Source organism: Protopterus annectens, chromosome 4.part1 (assembly GCF_019279795.1).
Source record: "Protopterus annectens isolate FY-2018-M chromosome 4.part1, PAN1.0, whole genome shotgun sequence".
Classification (NCBI taxonomy): Eukaryota; Metazoa; Chordata; order Ceratodontiformes; family Protopteridae; genus Protopterus; species Protopterus annectens.
Window position 1 is genome coordinate 573,808,684 of NC_056734.1, and position 20,455 is coordinate 573,829,138.

The window sequence follows — 20,455 nt, forward strand, 5'->3', positions numbered from 1 at the left end:
AAGATTGGCTAACTATGCAAAGAATTCTGACGTATTCGCAAGATTTATACTGAATAATTAGTAATTCTTCATTTAAAGAAATACCTAAACTTACAAAATACCTATATGAAATCATATATAGTGATTATGACATGGGAAATAGTATTTTATAATTTTACAAGATATTGATAAATTATAAAACAACACCCAAATCCTCATATTGGAATTATATAACAAAAGGGCACTCATTACAGCTAATTGAAGAAATTAAATCAAATATTTTATTATCAATAAAACATACATCCTTTACGCAATACTGGAAGGTTTTTAATTGGAAATGCTTGCACAAAGCATTCTTAACTTTAGATAGAATTAATAAAATTAATTCTTCCACAAAGGGAATATGTTAGAGTTGTGAGCAAATACACAATGCAGATTGGAATCACTTTTTTTTCGACTGTGCTAAAATTAAGCCATTTTGGAATGGTATTAAAACTTTTTACAATTTTTATTTAATGAAATGTTTAACTTATCTAAATCTCTAGTATTATTAAATGTGTACAAATGTCCTCATTTGAATGAGTCAAATATGTTTCTAGTATGGACAGTACTTGCAATCTCAAGAAAGTGTATAACAAGAAGATGGAATGCAAACACAATACCAACTTTGGAAGACTTCTACAGCCTACTGAAGACCACAGCATTGTTGGAAATTAAAATTAAAGAATTAAGGATTCATCGTAAGCCATTTATTAACAATCCATGGAAAAAAGTGTTATCATTGATTGACACTTTACAATAACTGAGCAAATACACTCTGATAACTGGATTGTTATACCTATAAAGTAATTTTATATATTGAGCTCTGTTATACTGTCAGGCTGATGTAAATACTGTACGTAGTTATTTAAGATGTTGTATACAAATACTATAGAATTTACTGTAGTTGAAAAATACAATTTTTGAGAAAAAAAAAAATCAAAAACTTGGCATCAGAGTTATTACTATTTATTATTAACTTACAGAACTTGTATATATTTTCTTTGTAAGTTAATTCAGCTTCAGCAATAGTAACTCTATAATCATATAATGGGGGAATAGTGTTCTGTTCTTTTTCACTCATTTTACTTACAAAGTCATCTCATTTCTTTCTAATGGATAGTATTAGCTGATTAATTGATTCATCTAACTGATAATCTTTCATTAAGCATTCTAATGACTTAGATTTCCCTTTTTCAAAGAAATCAAACTATAATACTAACCCATTATGGACGGTGCAGTGGCATAGCTGTTAGCATTGTCACCTCACAGCAAGAGGTTCTCTGGTTTGATTCTCAGGTAGGGGTCCTTCTGTGCTGAGTCTGCATGTCCTACTTGCTTTCGTGTGGGTTTCCTCTGGGTGCTCTGGTTTCCTCCCACATTACAAAGACACGAGTCTGGAGCGTTTTCTCCTGAGCCTCCACTGAAAATTGGATTGTCCCAAGTTGGGATTTCCTGGTAAACAAATGTTAAATAAATAAATACAATTATTTTTCAATATATTCATTTCAGCAGTGTTCTGATTTTCCACAAATCTACAGATGTATACAATGGGAAAGCGCAAATATTTCCATTTTAAAATTAATGGGATTTTCTAAACATATTTCTTAACTGTTTTTAGATTTGTTTTCATATATGAAGAGTCCAAGGATTGAAATGAAATTCCTTCTAAAGTATGTTTTATTAACTAAATGATGGGATTGTTATATACTTTTAATATGTCATATTTGATAAACCTGTATGAATTTAATATATGTTCTTGAATGATTTTCCATTGACTAGTGTATGTTGAGTCTAGCCAGAGTACAATAGAGTTAAAATTTGAAGCAGTGGAATAAAATTCTTCATCTGGAAAGCTACTAGCAGCATATTCCCAGAGTCTAATGTGTTTTTTTTTTTTTACAGCAACTCTTGGCGTTTTAGGATACCATAAGAATGGAGATAATATTTTTCTGTTTTCTTCTAAGGGTTTTTATCAGCTATTAAGACTATTGAATGTAATATATAAATAATCTTGGGTAATGTAATCATTTTAATACAAGCTAACTCATCTTCAGAAGATGAAAAAACTTTCATTCAATTTTTAATAAGAAATGTCACTTCAATTATTTTTTCAAAACTATGATAGATAATCTTATTCACATCTTGATAAATTTTCATTCATAATTATTTTAATTCTTGTCTTTCCCAATTATGTTTATATTTATCTTTTAACTTACTGTCTAGTAGTTGATTCATTACTATGGCTTCAATTTTACTAGTATACAATTTCAGTAATGATATTTCTTGAAACCTTCCAATTTCATCGTCTATTTCTTCAATTGAATTGTTTAATACTCCTGTAGTTAATGAAACATCATCTGCAGAAAACTGTAATTTAAACTGACAACCTTTATTCATTAAAAAAATCAGTTTTATCATTAGCTAAGGGTTCAATGATTAATGCAAATAATAGAGGAGAAAAAGGACATCCTTGTTTTGTGTACAAACCTTTATTTATGGTAAACCCTTGAGAAATGTAAGATCCAATTTTAATATATGCTACAGAATCTCTGTACACATTTTTAAATATCTCAGTGAATTGTTCTGGAAATGTAAAAGCTTCCAAAGTTTTAAATGAATAGTTCCATTCCACAAAATCAAAAACTCTTTCATTATCTAAACTAATTAGAGCCAATTGTTTGTTCAGTCCATCTGCTAAATCTAAGATTATTACTCTGTTAATAAGTTAATTTATTAACTATAAATCATGTTTGATCTTTGTTAATCAACTATATCACTTAATCTTTCGGAAAAAAATGGAAGGAAATATTTTACAGTGTATATTTGATAATGAACTAGGTCTGTTTGTCATGAGTAACTTTTTATCCATTCCTTTCTTAAGTATAGATGAAATTTCAGAAACTTTCCAAGAGGGAGGAATTATTTTATCTCACTGGATTATCCTGAAAACTTCACTCAATAATTCTAAAAGATTTAACAAAAGCAAATTTTACAATTACTTAAAGTATCTAATCCTGGAGCATTGCCATTTTTTGACATTTTTAAAACATCTGTGATCATGTGAGATATTGCCAGCTATGCCAGAAGAAGTAGGGCAGGGGATGTGTAACATAAGCCAGCATAGCTAGCTAGAGTTTTGTAAAGAATTATATGTCATTTTCATACCTCTCAACTGCCCAAATTTTTGCCTCCAAATTTGGGTCTGTTCCTCATAAAGTTTTTGGTTTTCTGACAAACCACTGATATGAGGAATGAAATTAATGAATGTCATACATTTGAGTTTCAGACTTCATATCATTAAGAAAATTCATTTTAATACATACCCTGTTATTCTCACAAGTTTCTAAGTTTATAAGTGTAATATCTAAAATTTGTCCCTGTTTTTGGGCCTTTGTACCCCCGTTATGTTAGGCTTTGTACAGACTTCTTGGTATAAAAGGCGTTGAAAGGTATGGTCATTTTATATCATACTGATTTGTACAGGTGTGTTGAAAATGTATTTGTAAAGCTGTTTTTGTGTTAAAAATGTACTAACAGTGGATCCTGCTGGGCAGAAAAGAAATACACGTTTGTCAGACTGTATTGTAACTGTTGAAATGAATATATTGTAACAGAGGCTACTGGAAGAGAAGAGGTTAATCTCAGCCCAGCTAACTTTGGAAGATAGTTTGAAATTAAATTACCTGGTTTAGACCTTAACAATTGTATCATACTGTTCTAATTACAGCCAGAGACAAAATGTCTGTGAAAACCAGGACTGGGAATCCTACTGTATGTCCTCAGAGGTTAACTAATTGCTACCGTGGAAGGGTGGAAGTTTTGAAATGGTTTTATAGCTTCCAGATGATATAACACATCTCAGCAAACCTCTAGCTGTGTGTTTGGTAATACCTAGGTGCTAGAGTCTGGTCCACTTTCTAGTAAAGGGGAGTGTTGCAGAAACCAGAGTTTAATGAACACATATATGTGATGTTATTCTGTAATCCAGCACTGGAATGATATTTTAATACTAGATGAGACTGAAGTCTCAGAGCAGTCTGTTTTTGAAACCTGATAAAGGAGGAGGACCACTCACCCAGTTCAAAGAAGGAAGACCACTCACCCAGTTCATCTTGGCTTGCTTTAGTAAGTAACGGAATAGTAATTCTGTAGATCCATCAGGAAAATATAGTGAGATTAAGTACTTTTTTTCTGTATCTGTGTGAATCTATCCATCTGTGTTATTTTTAATATTTCCTGGGATTGAAACTCTTGTGTTTATTGTAAATAGATATTTGGTATTTTCATTTTTTTATTATTTATTAAATATGCTTAAACTTTTCATTGTGGCTGGTCTTTTAGAGAATATTTTAACCTTTGAGAGTACTTATATTTATTTGGTGTCACTGTGGCTGCTCCTGAAAGGCTTGCTGCTTTGGTCAAACACTACCATTTGTATTAGTATTAATTCTACTCAGTATAATTGGGTACGCTTGTAAGTGTCTTAGAGTAGCTGGCTTTGGAGTGTTATGGTGGCTGTGCCTACCTTATAGTCTGGGCAGAAGGGGGGCATAGCTGGTAAATCTATGCCAGCCTTTTCCAGATGCATGTGGGTGTATGAAAATCAAATCTCAGAGTGTGTGTGTGTGTCAGCTACTTGGAGCAGGGACACACAGTACTGGTTTCACAGAGAAATTGGTGTTGGACTTGGCTTAGAACACTTGGCTGAGGACTCAACTCTACAGCTGGAGAGAGAGGGAAACCAAGCCCTTGGACTGAGTGTGTTCCTTGTGTGCTCTTAAAGGAAATTGTGGTTGGTGCAGAGAGCTACATCTGGAAATATGGTGTGTATCTGTTTTTGTTCCAAGTGAACCTCCCTCTCCAGTGTCAGTGGTGAGGATTAAGGCTCTTTGATTACTGACCCAGAGCAAGGATGTCACAACAACTTTAACTTCAGTTAGGGTAATAAGTTTATTTAACAGTGACATTTACTGATCATTAAGCTTATTAGTAATATTCTTCTTTAAATACTTATCAATTTTACAATCATCGAGATTGATATCTTTCTTTGTATTAAGATCCCCATGGATTTTTTTTTTGAAAATATTAAGCATTTCCTCTATATCTGAAGTAAGCTCATTAATGTGGTAATTTCTAATATTATTAATTTGTGCTGTTTTGTTTAACATCTTACTTCTGTTTGCTAATCTGTGGATATTTTTTGGAGTTATTGCATAACTTTGTAATTTTTAATTTCCGTAGAGCTGTTTCTACTTTGTTTTAGACTTTTGATATTTTGTCATTTTTTAATAATTTAAATATTACTTAATTTCTTAGTTTCTTCTTCAAACCTTATTTTGTGTATCAGTTTGGATTTCTAATAACTATTTCTTCTACCTTTTCATTTTCTTACTGAATGAGCTTCCTGTTCTGTCTTTAATGCAGTTTTAAGGAATCCCAAAATATGACTTAATTAACCTGGCCTTATCATTTGCGGATAGAAAATCCTCCATTAGCTCCTTAAGGTGATACTTAAATTCTTTTAATTTCATCACATATACTGGAATTCTGTAAATAATCTGAAATTTCCTTAAATCCATTGATGTGTTAATAGTTAGTGCATTGTGATCAGATGGGGGCAAAGAATAGTTTTGAAATAATTAACTTTATTGAGCAGATCTATGGAAGCATACTCCTGTCAGCTTGAGTTTGTGTCCCATGCAAATAAGAATAATGGATGAAAAATCATGACTTATCTTATGCTTTATTACTAAATCAATTAAGTTATTATTAATCCATTATGTAGTGCTTTAGCTGATGCTAGAATTTTAGCTTTCTTCTGCCTACATGCATCTTCTATACCAGATATGCACTTAAAATCTCCCATCTAAAATTAAACTACGCATCTAGTGACTTTCTAATAAACTTAAGTGATCTTTAACTACGCTTGCACCTATTCCAGGGATCCTATAAAAATTAGCTAGTGTATAAAATTTGCTATAATACTTGATTACTACAAATGTGTACATTCCTTTAGGATCACTAATAGATTCCACAACCCTAGGCATTGCAGTAGATTTTTCCATAATGAAACAGTTCTCCTTTTTTGTTAAAAGTGGCAGATGTTAACACTTTGTAGCCTGTATTATTTAGATACTGTATATCTTTGTCTACCAAATTGGTCTGTTGCAAAAGTATATTGTCCTGTCTTTATTTGTAAATGCTTCATTAATGATTTCTTTTTTTTCCATTATTTAATCAATATACATTAATAGATAGTAGATTAAAACTATACATTCATTTGTATTTGAGATGGATTTATTTACCAAGAAGTAATGATACTTCAATCCACTGAATTGATATTTTATATAAAACTCTAATATATACCTCTAACATTATCTAAGTTCTCCATATTATTTTGAATTCTTTCTTTCTAAGCACTAGACTACTAAAACTCCTAAGCAATAAAAACAGAAACAAATATATATTTGTAACTATATATACTACTAATAAAGCACGGCCATCCATGGATACTAAAGTTCTTAATATGCCTATCAAATAGACTATTTTTCTACCAAAAATGTCATCAAAACTTGACAAAAGCTTCCTTAACTTACAAATAATTGATATTATATATAAGTTAAAATGACTGCCAATTTAATTATATATTTTGCCACTTAGTTATTTTTTCTTGTTATAACATACTAATAGTTTACCTCAGTAACTCTCAAATAGTAAATAATCTGATGATAATGTGATACATAACTACTTATATAATGTTGTTATAATTATCTTTTAGGAGTCTGCATGTCCTCCCCATGGTCACGTGGGTTTCCTCCGGGTGCTCCGGTTTCCTCCCACATTCCAAAGACATGCAGCAGGTGGATTGGACATTCTAAATTGGCCATAGGTGAGAGTGTGTGCGTGCGTGAGTGGTGCAAATGAATTACTGTGGCAGGGCTAGCCACCCAGAACTTAAGCCTTGGCTTGAGATGATTGTCACTGTGAAGTGACACCCAGACCCCATGTGTAAAAATGGGAAAAGGGGTTGAGGATGGATGGATTATAATTATCTATTAAATGTTTATAAATTGAACATTTAAACATTGTTATATTCAAATATTTAAATATAAAACCAGAATAGAGTGAGACATGAATAGACTCTCATTTGTAAAAAATTAAAAATGACATAATCTAGGCTTACCAAACTGTTGTACAATAAGAAAGGTAATTAATTTATAAGTTTATCATACAGAATATACACATTTAATAATTCTAACAAAAGCTCTAAAGTAGTTTTAAAATTACAAGTGACTATACCTAACATTTGCATATCACCCTTAATATGATAAAAACCAAAACCTCTAGAATTCTTTTTACTCTTTTAATTATTTCATAAAAATATTAAGTTTTGTGAAATTATCCTGCAGTTTGATAGGATCAGAGAATGCTTATAGCTTATAATACATTATTTTATCTCATAATACCCTTTTCAAATAAATTCTCTTCCCTTGTCCCAAACATCTTACAAAATCAACCCTAATCAGAAATAAAATAACTAACTCAAAAATAAAGTACTCAGATTTCAGCTCTGATTTGTGAAATGAGTTAGTTCAGGTAATCTTAATACATCCAGTGATGTACAATATGTAAAAAGCTTTAGAATTCATGTAACTATACTTTAGATGTCAATTTTCGGGATATTTTCAAATATATTTTTTGTGCAACTTTCTAAGAAAATTATGTGAGCATTTATATTCTTATTGTGCTTCTATATGTGAGTACATTTTAGTCCATTTCTTCTCTATACATAGTTCACTATCCAGTTATATGATCTTCACCCTTATTTGTCCACTTGTCATCTTCTTCTTCTTTCGGCTTTTCCCGGTTAGGGGTTGCCACTTGTACTTCGCATTATTTCGTGTAACCTTCATTTCTAACATCCCCCATCAGAGAGACATTTAATTATCATTTCTCATGCCAATTCAGTGTAACCATAAGGTAACATTATTAGACATTGCAGCAGATGCATACATTTCTTAACTCACTAACATTACTCTATTACTAATATTACATAAATTATTTTCCCCTGTGCATTTGCATACTATTCAATAGATGCTTAATCTTTTCATTGTGTCTAATAGCATAGGCAGTCTTAATAATTAAAATGATTTTTTGGCCTGTTTAACTTAAATGTAAATCTTTAGTTATGTACTGCTGTTCTAAAGTGAGTTGCTGATCCTGACATTAGCATTTAATTACAGCCTGTGAGGATGACACTTCATTACATATGGTGCATGCTGATCTCTTCTGCATGTTTCCTAAGTCTTCTAAAGTATCTTAACCAGTGACAAATATCTAATATACGTCTTCCCACAAACGTATGTAATTGGAGCTAACACTGCAGCATAGTTTATTATTATTATTAAGTAAAGAGAAAGCCAACAACATATCAGAAATAGCTTGTTTCCAGTCCTTCATGTACATTTGATGTACATTCAGTTCTTTTCTCTTAATGATCACAGCTGCAATTCATTCACTTCCTGCTTTCATAAACATCAATGTTGAACTTTGACCTCTTCAAAGACCTGAATTTTCATCAAAACAGCTTGAGAAGCAGGCAGGAACCAAAGCAAATAAGAATCAAGTAGGTTTACATAACTAAAGTGTTTGTTTGATCTGGAGCTCATTTTAAGTGCTAACTACTTCATACATGACCTGTGAAAGTAATGTATTATAAAAGAACTTACAAAACACAGTTGCTAACACTTTAATTACCATAATGCATTTAACCCTATAATGCACGTACTGAATAAAAACAAATGCAATTCTTATGTTATATAGATTTAAAGTTTCCAATTCTATAAATTATAAGTTAATGCCATTCAGACTGCGAGAACTATATATATCTGTCATTTAGGAATGCATTTATATGTTTAGTTCAAATTAAATATATTTAAGTCTTTCACTATAGATATAGTAAGAGTTAATATTTGTATTCTCAATCATGCAGAATACTTACATTTGATTTGAAGTGTATAGTCCTAAGTAAATCCTTTAATTAATGAATACATCTATTATTTCACTAGAGAAAAGTCGTGTAGTCAGAAAATAAAAATCACTCTCTTTAACTTTGGAAGTATTTTGCCATGAATTCAGTCCACTGTGTCTCTTGAGAGATGAACCATTCCAGTACATTTCTTCACTTTTGCTGAGAATTTTACTTTTTATTAACAAATGCAGATGTCTCTTCCAGTGTGTCATATATTTTAATTTCTTCAGGAAGAAAGATTTTTTATCTTTGCAAGAAAAAAAAGTAGTTTTAATCTTATTATTTTAATTTTCTTTAATCAGTGACAAGCAGGCTTTCATTTTATTCATTACTTTACTGAAATAGTCATTATCAAATTTGGTTAAATGTTTACCTGTTTTAATAGGTGGATTAGTCCATGCTGCTTTTAATATCAGATTATTTTCCATGCTGGATACAAATTTAACTATTATTGAACATGGTAGTGAGTTTTTCTTATTTGAAGGTGTTATCAAAGATCTGTGAGCCCTTTCTATCCCAAAAGATAAAGTTTCAGGTAGGTTCAAGATTTTATGCAACCAAATTGTTAAAAAGTTTATTATGTTGTCTCCCTCATATTTTTCAGGTATGACATATATTCTGATATTGTTTCTTCTCAGTCTGTTTTCTAAATCATCAACTTTATATATAAGCCAGTTATTTTGCCTTAAAAGAAATTCCGTTTGAGATTCAACTTCAGTAATTCCCACTGAATGGTCATTTAAAGCTTCTTCTATGTTACTAATTTGTATACTTTAATGTTTCATAAGAGTTTCTAAATGCTCCATCTTCTTTCTGCATTCTTGTTTAGAAGTTTCTATTTTAGTATCCAGTTTGTCCTTTTTTATCACTATATCCTGCATACTAGATATTAGTGACTGGATATCTTTTTTGGCTGAATAGTCCGAGTACCATTTTTTGAGTGGCTCATGATGTAGTCACTTCATACTTAACTAAGAAGATGACATTTTGACAGGAACATTACAGAGCTTCAAAATGTAAATATTTTTGCTTATTATTGCTTAATATATATTATCAATTATCAGCAAGTTCTAAATTTATGATTAAATTTTCTCTCAGAAAAAAGTTTGAGCTTTCACCAGTTTCTGCTCTCATTTTGCCATTTTAGCCACAGTCCTGCAGCTTATATTTTTAATAGTTCATTAGTATTAGTTTTATAGAGTTTCATGGGATATATGCAAATGATCCTTATGAACATCAGGTGTTTCAGCTAATTGGCAATTAATTGGTGATCATTTGCATATATCCCATATGCCTCTGATACAAGAGGTTTGGGAGGTCAATTATTGGAAGTTCTAGCTTTGCTGGAGTTTTCATTTTGATTTTACTGATTAGTTTTTCAGTGACCTTCTCACTCATTGTTTTAGTTTGTTGTTTAGTATATTTTTGCAGTGACCCTAATGATAATGGCCATCAGCTGGGTATAACAGCCCTGTGTTTCTAATCCTTAGTCAAACACTCTGCTTGTGCTGTGCTGATGAGGTCATAACAATGCTGAAATATGCATATCCACAGCTAGTGGGGTTTGGCTTTATTGGCCTGAAATTGTCCATTAAAACTACGAAACAAGTCATGGACATTCAGAGTTGCCAATTAGCTGAAACACCTGATGTTCATAAGGATCATTTGCATATATCCCATGTGGTTCTGATACAAGAGGTTTGGGAGTTCACTTATTGGAAGTTCTAGCTTTGATGGAGTTTTCATTTTGTTTTTACTGATTGGTGTTTCAGTGACCTTCTCACTCATTGTTTTGGTTTGTTGTTTGGGATATTTTTGCAGTGACCCTAATGATAATGGACATCAGCTGGGTATAACAGCCCTGTGTTTCTAATACTTAGTCAAACACTCTGCTTGTGCTGTTCAGATGAGGTCATAAGGCCGGAATATGCATATCCACAGCTAGTGGGGTTTGGCTTTATTGGCCTGAAATTATCCATTAAAACGACAAAACAAGTCATAGACATTCAGAATTAACAATTAGCTGAAACACCTGATGTTCATAAGGATCATTTGCATATATCCCATGTGCCTCTGATACAAGAGGTTTGGGAGGCCACTTACTGGAAGTTCTAGCTTTGCTGGAGTTTTCATTTTGTTTTTACTGATTGTTTTTTCAGTGACCTTCTCACTCATTGTTTTAGTTTTATAGAGTTGGAAGAGAGGCTTCTTATGTTATAGTTCACTTACTTTTTATATTTATTTATTATTTTTGTTATAAATAATTATGGCTGAAGTTTTTCTCCCTAGGACACAGTTAAAATGGACTTTGCCAAATTTAACAGCCTGATTACTAAATAAATACATATGTAAAAATGCTAATTAGTTTGATTGAAATTCTAGATGTTTATTTGTAGTGAAGAATTAAGTGATTTTTTTCCACGATTTGCAATTACTACTTTCTAGAAATTGTATCTTTAGTGTATTTTTAGCATCTGCATGTTTTACAAGACATCAGAGTAACCAGACAAATAATATCTCTGGGCTTAAACTTGCCCTTCAGGTGCTTTTGTGGTTTTCATTTCACCTTTGATTGTTTTGTTCTTGCAAACAGTTAAAATGTTTACAGTATTGATAAAAATTTTATAGACTTAATACTGTGATTTATGTTTGATTATAAATCAAAATCAGGATGAGCTGTAATGCACTCAAGCATGAATTCTGTAGTTAGAAAACCCAGTGATAATTTCTGTATTTTTTTTCTACAGGATATGAGCTGATTGCTTTCATTAGCCATATGGGGAAATCGACCATGTGTGGTCACTATGTCTGCCATATCAAGAAGGAAGGAAGGTAAGGTCTACTGAAAGTGCTTACAACTTCTGGGATATGATGGCCTCATCTTCAGTGGTCTGAAAGTACAAATGGTATTTATTTTTGCAGCCTTCCCTGTATTAACGAAATTCACTGCAGTATCATTATTAGGCTGCCTTGCCTTTTTGACTGTAGCTTTTTTGTCAGCATTAGTGGAAAGATGCACACGGGGAGGAGTTGACCCTCCCGTTCAGTTTGTTATCATTGCTTGATGAGATAAATTTATTTAAATATTTGTGTTGGAGGTAATGCACTGATCCACAGGGGATGTATTTCGGCCATAGCTCAGTTGCATTGTCTTAGTCATGCTAGCATCAAAATCACTGCAAATTACTGTTTTTCAATTATGGAGTAAACAGACTATAAAGAGAATGAATGAGATTTTAAGAAAACATTCACTGTTGTAAGGACTAGCATCAGTTAACATTTTATGTTTATATTACACCTAGTGAGTTTGGTAAGTCAGGAGTCAGGCTCTGCTATAATTTAAATGTTTTCTCATATAATTTGAGGCCTTTAGTTCAAAACTTTACTTTTTTGGATATTTGTTATCTTTTATATGCAAAATAGGGACTGTTTACTTGTAAATTTAACCAGGACTCTCTTCACAGTCCTGCAAGTATGTGTTGTAAACACCTCCATAAGCAGAAATAATATTGGACTGTTCCACCGTCTGTATCTGTAACCCTAGTCTTTATCCCATGATGGTCACTACAAGAAGCACAGCTCCACAGAGTGCAGTAAATTGATTTTGCCAATTCTTCATATTGGAGAGGATCTGTCACTGATGGTTTGGATGAACATCCCTTTCTTGTTGACCTTGTCATTGAGAATTCCCCTTTGAAGATGGTTGCTTTACTAGTGGGATATGCTTCCCTATTAATAGCATTATCATTGGTATGGCTGTACTTGCCCATTGTTGGAGTAACTGTACTTTACTCCTGTCACGATAGTAATGCAGGGCCAACTACTGTATGCCTCATTGGATCGGAAAAGGCTTCCATTATGCTTCCTATATGACCTGACAGGAAAGAGTTTTATGTCAGAACCTGTTACTTGGCTTTCTGTGATGGGACCATTAAAGATATCTTTGACAGGGATCTCGTCAACATTTTCATTCAGGACATTTTCAACTCCTTTTGGCTTTGTTGTCCCTCTGACATAGAGAAATAAAGTTCTGACTCTGACCCAGCAACCCAGATTTGATTAGCAGGCATGGGTGCTGGAGGTGTTAACAAGCAAGGGATGAGAGAGAGTGGCTTGTCTGCCTCACTACCTGAGCAAACGTGTTGGTCTCCTTTGTGAATATGTTGAGATCTTGGGATGTGACAGGTGTGTGCACACTGTACTTTGCGGGTGAATGGTAGGCAGTAGTCCTTATCCTTAGGCCTAATATGGAAGACTGTAGTCAGCATGCTGGTCAATAGGCAGAGTGGATGGTCTACATACAGTAAAACCCCACTGCACCATTGAGGATGACACTGCAACACTGGCTAGCCCATCTTCCCTGCTGGCCAGGTTTAGATCTAAGTTGTCTGCTCCTGGTTTCTCCCCAAAAAGAGAGGCAAACTAGACACTTTGGCCTTGTAAGAAAAACATCTTAAGATGTACCAAATGCTTAAAGTACTGTAAGGGCCAACACCAGTAAATTACTCTCAGTCATGCAGAGGGAAAGAAAATTGGTTTATTTTGGGTTTTTTACATTCTCAGCAAATATCTTGGGCCAGCTTTCAGGCTCTTACAACTATTATTGCTGCCTTTACCTAAGTGCTAGTCACCTCACAGGAGTTACTGAGCCTGTTACCTTAGGAGGAAATTCTTGGCTTCTGAATTTAAATTGAGATTACCATACTATCCTGTGATGAAGAAGAGGACCTCAGTTTGGATGAAGACTTGAGTCTGAAACATTCCATTAAAGTTCCACTGCCATTGTGAAGTCTCCCATTTTCTTTGTATCTTCCAGAATTAGAATGCTTACCAGTCCCTGGGGGGTCTCTCCTTTAGGGAGTTATTCCAAAAGTTTGACCTCTTCTTGTGCTTTTTCAAAACTTTGTGGTGAATATATATAAAGCAAGATGGCAGAATATCTTGGCCTGGCAGAACCATATTTGATGGTTCTGCTAACTGTGCTGCTCATCATAAGTTTTATCAAGTCCACCTGAAAGGTCCCTAACTGCTTATAGACCAGACTTCACTACATGGATTTGAAAAACAGTAGCCTTGGATGTTTAGGATGTTCAGAAGACAACTGAGAACCTCATTAATCTGCCCACAGATAAATTTCTGCATCTATACATTAAATGATCTGTGTCACCTCATGTCTTGCCCTTCACATATCTAATCATGTTGTTCAGTTAGTAAGGTACTGGAGGCAGCTTTAAAATCACTGTGTTAAGAGGCTGTTGTCAGCAGTTTTTAAATCTTCTGGGGAAAGATTGTTATTCAAGGATGTTTCTAGTTCACAAAGCAGAAGGATCCTGAAGGCCAGTACTGGATATTTGGTCTTTAAACCTCCACATCAAGATTCCCAAATAGAAGATGATATCACTTCAGAATCTTTTTCCTACTGATCCCAAGTCTATCTTTCATGACTAATCTAGATCTAAAAGACATTTATCACCATATTCCTTTTCCCACAGCAGTTCAGGCATTTCTTAAGATTTGTTGTGTATGGTTTACATTGCTGGTTCTCTGTTTTATCCTTTGGGCTGTGTACCTGGACAAAGGATATTCAAAAAGTGGCCAGCTCTAGTCATTGCTAACTGAGGACTCCAAAGCGTATGCATTTTCCCATACTTGGATGATTGTCTTATCTTTGCAGACTTTTTCCAGCTGTCAAGAATCTTTAACTGTGCAGTACCTTCTACTCAATCTGGGATTTCAAATCAATTTTCAGAAGTCTTTTATCATCCCATCACACAGAATACTTTTCCTGGAATGCTGGCTGGACTCGATCTTAGAGAGAGCCTTTCCTGTCTGCCCCTGACAAAGTAGAAATATTCCTACAGTTTTTCCTGAATTTCTCCAGCAGAAACCAGGCATTAACAATGGAGTTTTTCAGGATTCTGGAATACATGGCATCTATGTTACTCATGCTTCTGTTTGCAAAACTACACACGTGGAAAATACAATGGTACATCACATCAGTCTGGACTCAGAATTTATACTCTTTAGCTTTGTGTGCAGTCCAAGTCTTCCATTTTCCCGATTGACCCTCCTCTAGTCAGTAGCCACAGATGCTTCAGACATGGCGAGAGCCACTGTATGAATAGGAGTAACAGTGCAACCACTGTGGGATCCTGTAGAAAAACAAAAGCACATAAATATCAGAAGGATGTTAGTCCTTATTAATATTTTGAAGAATTTGAATCATCTCTGGTCCCCAGGACCAGTGTTCGTGTACACAGAAAATGCCACAGTGATGTAGTACATAAGCAAGCAAGGGGAGTACTAGATCATACCCCTTTGCAGACTGGTTTTGATAATGTGGGAAGTATAAGTTCAACCAAGTCTTGCTCTTCAAGCTGCATACATTCTGTCAGAGCAAAACCTTATTACAAACAAACTCAGCAGGACCAGAATAGGCTCCCATGGATGCTTCATCCTGTGGTGGTCTGAAATCTGATTTACCTGTGAGTCTCACCTCAAACAGATCTCCTCTCTCTTCCAAACAGAAACTAGAGAAATTCTGCTCCAGGACATTTTGTAAACAGATCAAGAAGATAGATGCTTTTTCATTCCCATGGATTGGAATGTTCCTGTACACTTTTCCACGCTTTTCACTGATTACCAGAGTTATTCTAAAAATCCAGAAGAACTCCTCAAAATTGTGGTGGTGACTCGCTTCTAGCCAAGGCAACAGCTTCCCCACAGACTGTATTTACTCCTCAGTTTGGTACCTCTTCATCTAACTGCCTGGATGATAAAATTGGTAATACCTTTTAGGTACCTTTTTTTTCTGAGGACATGCATCCGGTATTAAGGTAGGCTAGAAAACATTCTACTAGGAAATCATATCTGGGTAAGTGGAAAAGATATTCTAGGTTACACTCAAAGAACCAGGATGCTTGGCATGCCTTTATTCTTCTGGTTCTTGATTGTGTGAGTTATTGTCCAGTGATTTAGTGTACTGTTCTATCAAGGTGCATTTGTCAACCAGTTCTGCTTGTCTGCTCTTTGATGCCCCCTTTCTAACAATGACCAAGTAAAACAGATTTTGAAAGGAGCATTACATATCTGTCCACCTTTAGAAGCAGCTGGCTCCTCCATGGGATCCCTGTTTTATGCTTGAAAAGCTTACTCAGTTTCTATTTGAACCAGTTCATGAGGCGAAATTGAGGTTGTTAACATGGAAGATGGTGTTCATTATTTCTCTGATATCTGTAAGGTAAGTACACTCAATTTTCACAAAGACAGAGTTTCTTTGAGAACAAATCTAACCTTTATGCCTTAAGTTATCTTAGAGTATTCTTTAAGCCAGCCTGTTCATTTCTCAGTCTTCTTTCCTGAACCAAAGTATGAGGGAGAAAGTAATCTTCACTCACAGGATGTACACAGTCAGCTCAGATATTTCCTAGACAAATCTCAGCCTTTTAGGAAAGCTGACCAGCTGTTTGTCTGCTAAGAAGGTAAGAGAAAAGGCCAACCAGTGTCAAAGTTGACTGTTTCTAGTTGGTTGGCTCATGCTACTATTTTTTATTATGCTCATGACAAAAAGCCTCTTCCAGGCAGGGTCACAGCTCATTCAGCAAAGAGCATTAGCTTCTTGACTGGCTTTCTGGAAGGGATTGGAATGTAGAAATATCCTAGAGGTAGTAAGGTCTTCCTTTGTACAGTTTTACAAAGCATTACAAACCTAGATCATTTTCTAGATCCAGAACAGACTTGGATAGAACCATAGTCCATGTTCTCCTGGTGTCTTGGGTACTGGCCTCCTCCCTTTATTCCTACTCCTGTGTAAGCTATATAGCTTAGGCTTCTGCAATGGTGATACATTTATGAACATGGTTCAGTTATCTAAGTAAACCTGCTGTAACAGTAAATGTTCAGATAGATCACCATGGTGGTAGCCATCCCTCCCTCTAGCCCCCTTGCCCTGATGTGGCTCTACTATCTTGCCACGGTGTAGTTATTTTCACCCTTCTATATATAGCTTTTCATGTTATTCTCTGTTTCCTATGACCCTTACTTTGGGCTTTTGCCTCCTTGTAGGCAAAAAAATGCTCTGAAGTTTTTAGTGTTCTGCCTGCCTTTTATATGGGGGTGCCCAGGAGCAGGTGGAGTGCATGAAATGTACCCAAAGTTTTGAGAAGCTGGCCAGTGCATGGAGAGCAAACTGATATAGCTTAGGTTGCTGCAACAGTGATACATTATAACTGCTGTTATGTTAAGTTTATTTACACAGCTGTGCTTTTTCTTTCTTTGTGTAGTATACCAATGGTCCCCTGCCATAAACAAACTCTATAACAGAAGGAGGAAACTGATGCGGAATAAGGTGAAGTCCCAAGACTGGAAAAACTCCCTTATCAGCCTCAACAAAAAGTTGAGATCCCTCATCAAATCCTCTAAAGCTAGCTATGAAAACAGAATTGTAGCAGATAGTAAAGACAACCACAAGGCCTTCTAGTTATGTAAAGAATCTCCAAGGCAGTACCCAGATTTGCGCTGAGCTACTGCACAATGGTACCACCTATACCGAGCCAACAGATATTGCCAATATACTGGCTGACAGATTCAGTGCCAGCTTTACCCCTCCCCTCCCAAAGGATCAATCACAATGCCAGTAAATTGCCAGGGACTCAGTATTACTGCTGCACAGGATAAAACAGCACTGTCCAAGGCCAAGAATACAGCTTCTATGGGACCTGAAAATATCCCTGGCTTTGTTCTACATGAACTACAGAGTGAACTGGCACCTCACCTCTGTGCCCTGTTCAATCACAGCCTCACCTCAGGCTTTGTCCCTACCGAATGATGCACTGCTGCAGTCATCCCTCTCCACAAAGGAGGAACGACTACAGACCCTGGGAACTGTCGCCCCCATTAGCCTGATGAGTCTGATATGCAAAGCTATGGAATGCATCATCATGGGACCTAATTAACTCGGAGATGTGGATGAAGGCAAGGTGGTTCATACAGCTTACCTTGATCTGGCCAAGGCCTTTGATACCATTCCCCACTCAGGAATCATAGAAAAACTCAATAAGCTAGGCATCACCCCTTATATCACCAGGTGGGTTGCAAACTGGCTCACAGATATTACCCACAGTGTGAAAGTAGCTGACTCCAAGTTAGACTGCCGATCAGTCACCAGTGGAGTCACACAGGGTTCGGTCCTGGGTCCCCTCCTTTTTGGTATCTACTTCTCTGAAGTCCAGGCCAACATGAAGGGACTCTGGCTGACAAAGTTCCCAGACGATTCCAAGTTGGGAACTATTATTAACTCCCCAAGTGATGTTGACATCCTACAGAAAGGTCTCACTGAGACCGACTGATGTCTGAACCGTGGCTCTAAGCTCAATGCCAAAAAATGTGTTGTCATCCCCTTTGGGATAAACCCAGTTCCCATGAATTACCATATCGATGGTAGTCCACTGAACATAGAAGGTGTTATGAGACATCTGGGAACACAGGTTGACAGCAGCCTCTCGTGACCACTACATTGCCATTGTGGTCAGAAAGTCCTTCTATGTAGAACATCTTATTACTAAGGGTTTTGCATCCAGGAAGAAAGAGGTCATTGTCTCCCTCCACTCTTCCCTTATTAGGCCATTCATCAAGTACAATAGTCCATTTGGCATGTACCTCACTAGACACCTGCAACAACTGGAGAGGCCGCAAAATTACCTCAGAAAGAGGATCCTAGGCCTTAAACACTTGTCCTGTATGGACAGATTAAAAAAACTCCAACTATTCTCTGTCTCATATCACCTACTTAGAGGCAATCTCTGCTTGACTTACAAAGCCATGTCTGACCCAACTCTGTTAGAAATGCTACACCTAAAGAAATCCCAATCCCTCCACACTACACGCTACAGAGATCTCAACCTCATTACCACAATCAACAGAACGTCCTGGAGGGACAGGTTCATAACACAGAGACTGCCCATGCTATGGAATAGACTTCCCATGTATGTCAAACAGAGCACCTCACTGGCCCTTTTCAAGAGAAATCTTGATGAGTGGATGGGAAATAGAAAATTCACCCCGGGGATCACTCCAGTGACTCCACTTGAGAAAGGCACTGGGAACTAAGGTCGGGTGGCACGATGCCAAGGTAATCCTATGGGCTAGGCTTGAAAAGGCTCCAGGACCATTAGCCTAGAACACACCTATGAACCTAAAAATCTGTTATTCCTGATTTTGTGTTTCCTGCATTTGAAACAGTCCAGCTTTCGAGATACAACACCCTATTTACATTTATTTGCTCAATATAGAATGTTCATGCTGTCAGGTACATCTTTATACAGATTTTTTTTTTTCTCATCAGGTTGTGCAACTTGTATTAGCTTTCTAATTAATGTCCCAATTGATTTATGAGGTGACATCAGTAAATTACTTCTTTCAAGAACTGCCATATTTACACAGCAAAAACGTTTCTGTCTCATATTTACCTGTCAGCTATGCAGCCATGAGTATATTCTCTAATGTGTACATGCAAGCTGTAAGACTCTAGAAAGTCATCTTAATATGCCCCTTGTTCTATTTCTGTTGTTGTTGTTATATTTATAACTGATTGCCATCAGTTAACTTTTAAACAATTGTCAGTATATTACTGTATAGTATATTAATATACTAGAATGGCTTATCCCTGTATCTGAAAACAGTACTTTGGCAGGTAAATATTTTGTTTGTAAACTAATTGTTCTAACTTTCAGTCTAACTTTCAGTGTATACCTGTCAGAAATTCTTCATATAACAAGTTCACTAAATTTCACATATGTATGTTGCTTCCAGTCCTTCAATATTTTTCTGTTGTTTTTTAATTTATCTTCCAGTTTAAACAGTGCGCATTCTTATTTCTTCTTTTCCATCTTGTGTTGGATTGTCCGTGCTTTTTGCTTTTGCTTTAATTGTTGTCACTATAGTCCAGTTCTCTGTAAAAGATATTCTCTTAAATGATGCTTGTGTTCATTCCATTGACTCTCTGCCTGGTATCAGATAATGGTGTTGTACAGAGCTAGCTGCCAGTTCTAGTGTACTAAATGATTTAGCACTCAATACCAACTATATTTTTATTTTTGCTGGAATAATGAATTTAACTTTTACATTATTTTTCCTTGAAGTTTTTACCAAAGTCAAAACAGTTTTTCTTTTATTCTATTGTTTTCACTGAATAGTCATTATCAAATCTCACTGTATTTGTGCCAAGTTTTTTAGGGGCAGTGTTCCATGCAGATGTCGATATAATTTCCTTGACTAAATATGATAGAAATTTAACATAGATCTTACCATATAATTTCCTTCAAAATTATGTGGTACACCAAATATTCCAATATCATTTTGTCTCCATATGTTTAAGTCCTCCATTTTTTCCATTATCCATGTATT

General features: G+C 35.2%; 1 protein-coding gene across 3 annotated transcripts in view; it reads left to right on the forward strand.

The window, feature by feature from the left end:
* The window catches only part of USP13 (ubiquitin specific peptidase 13), a 1,684,661-nt gene that overhangs the window by 1,651,083 nt on the left and 13,123 nt on the right, over window positions 1-20,455 (forward strand). For all 3 annotated transcript variants that reach the window (XM_044070383.1, XM_044070384.1, XM_044070385.1), the window contains exon 20: window positions 11,800-11,884. In XM_044070383.1, coding sequence (XP_043926318.1) covers window positions 11,800-11,884 — 85 coding nt within the window. The remainder of the gene's footprint in view (window positions 1-11,799; window positions 11,885-20,455) is intronic.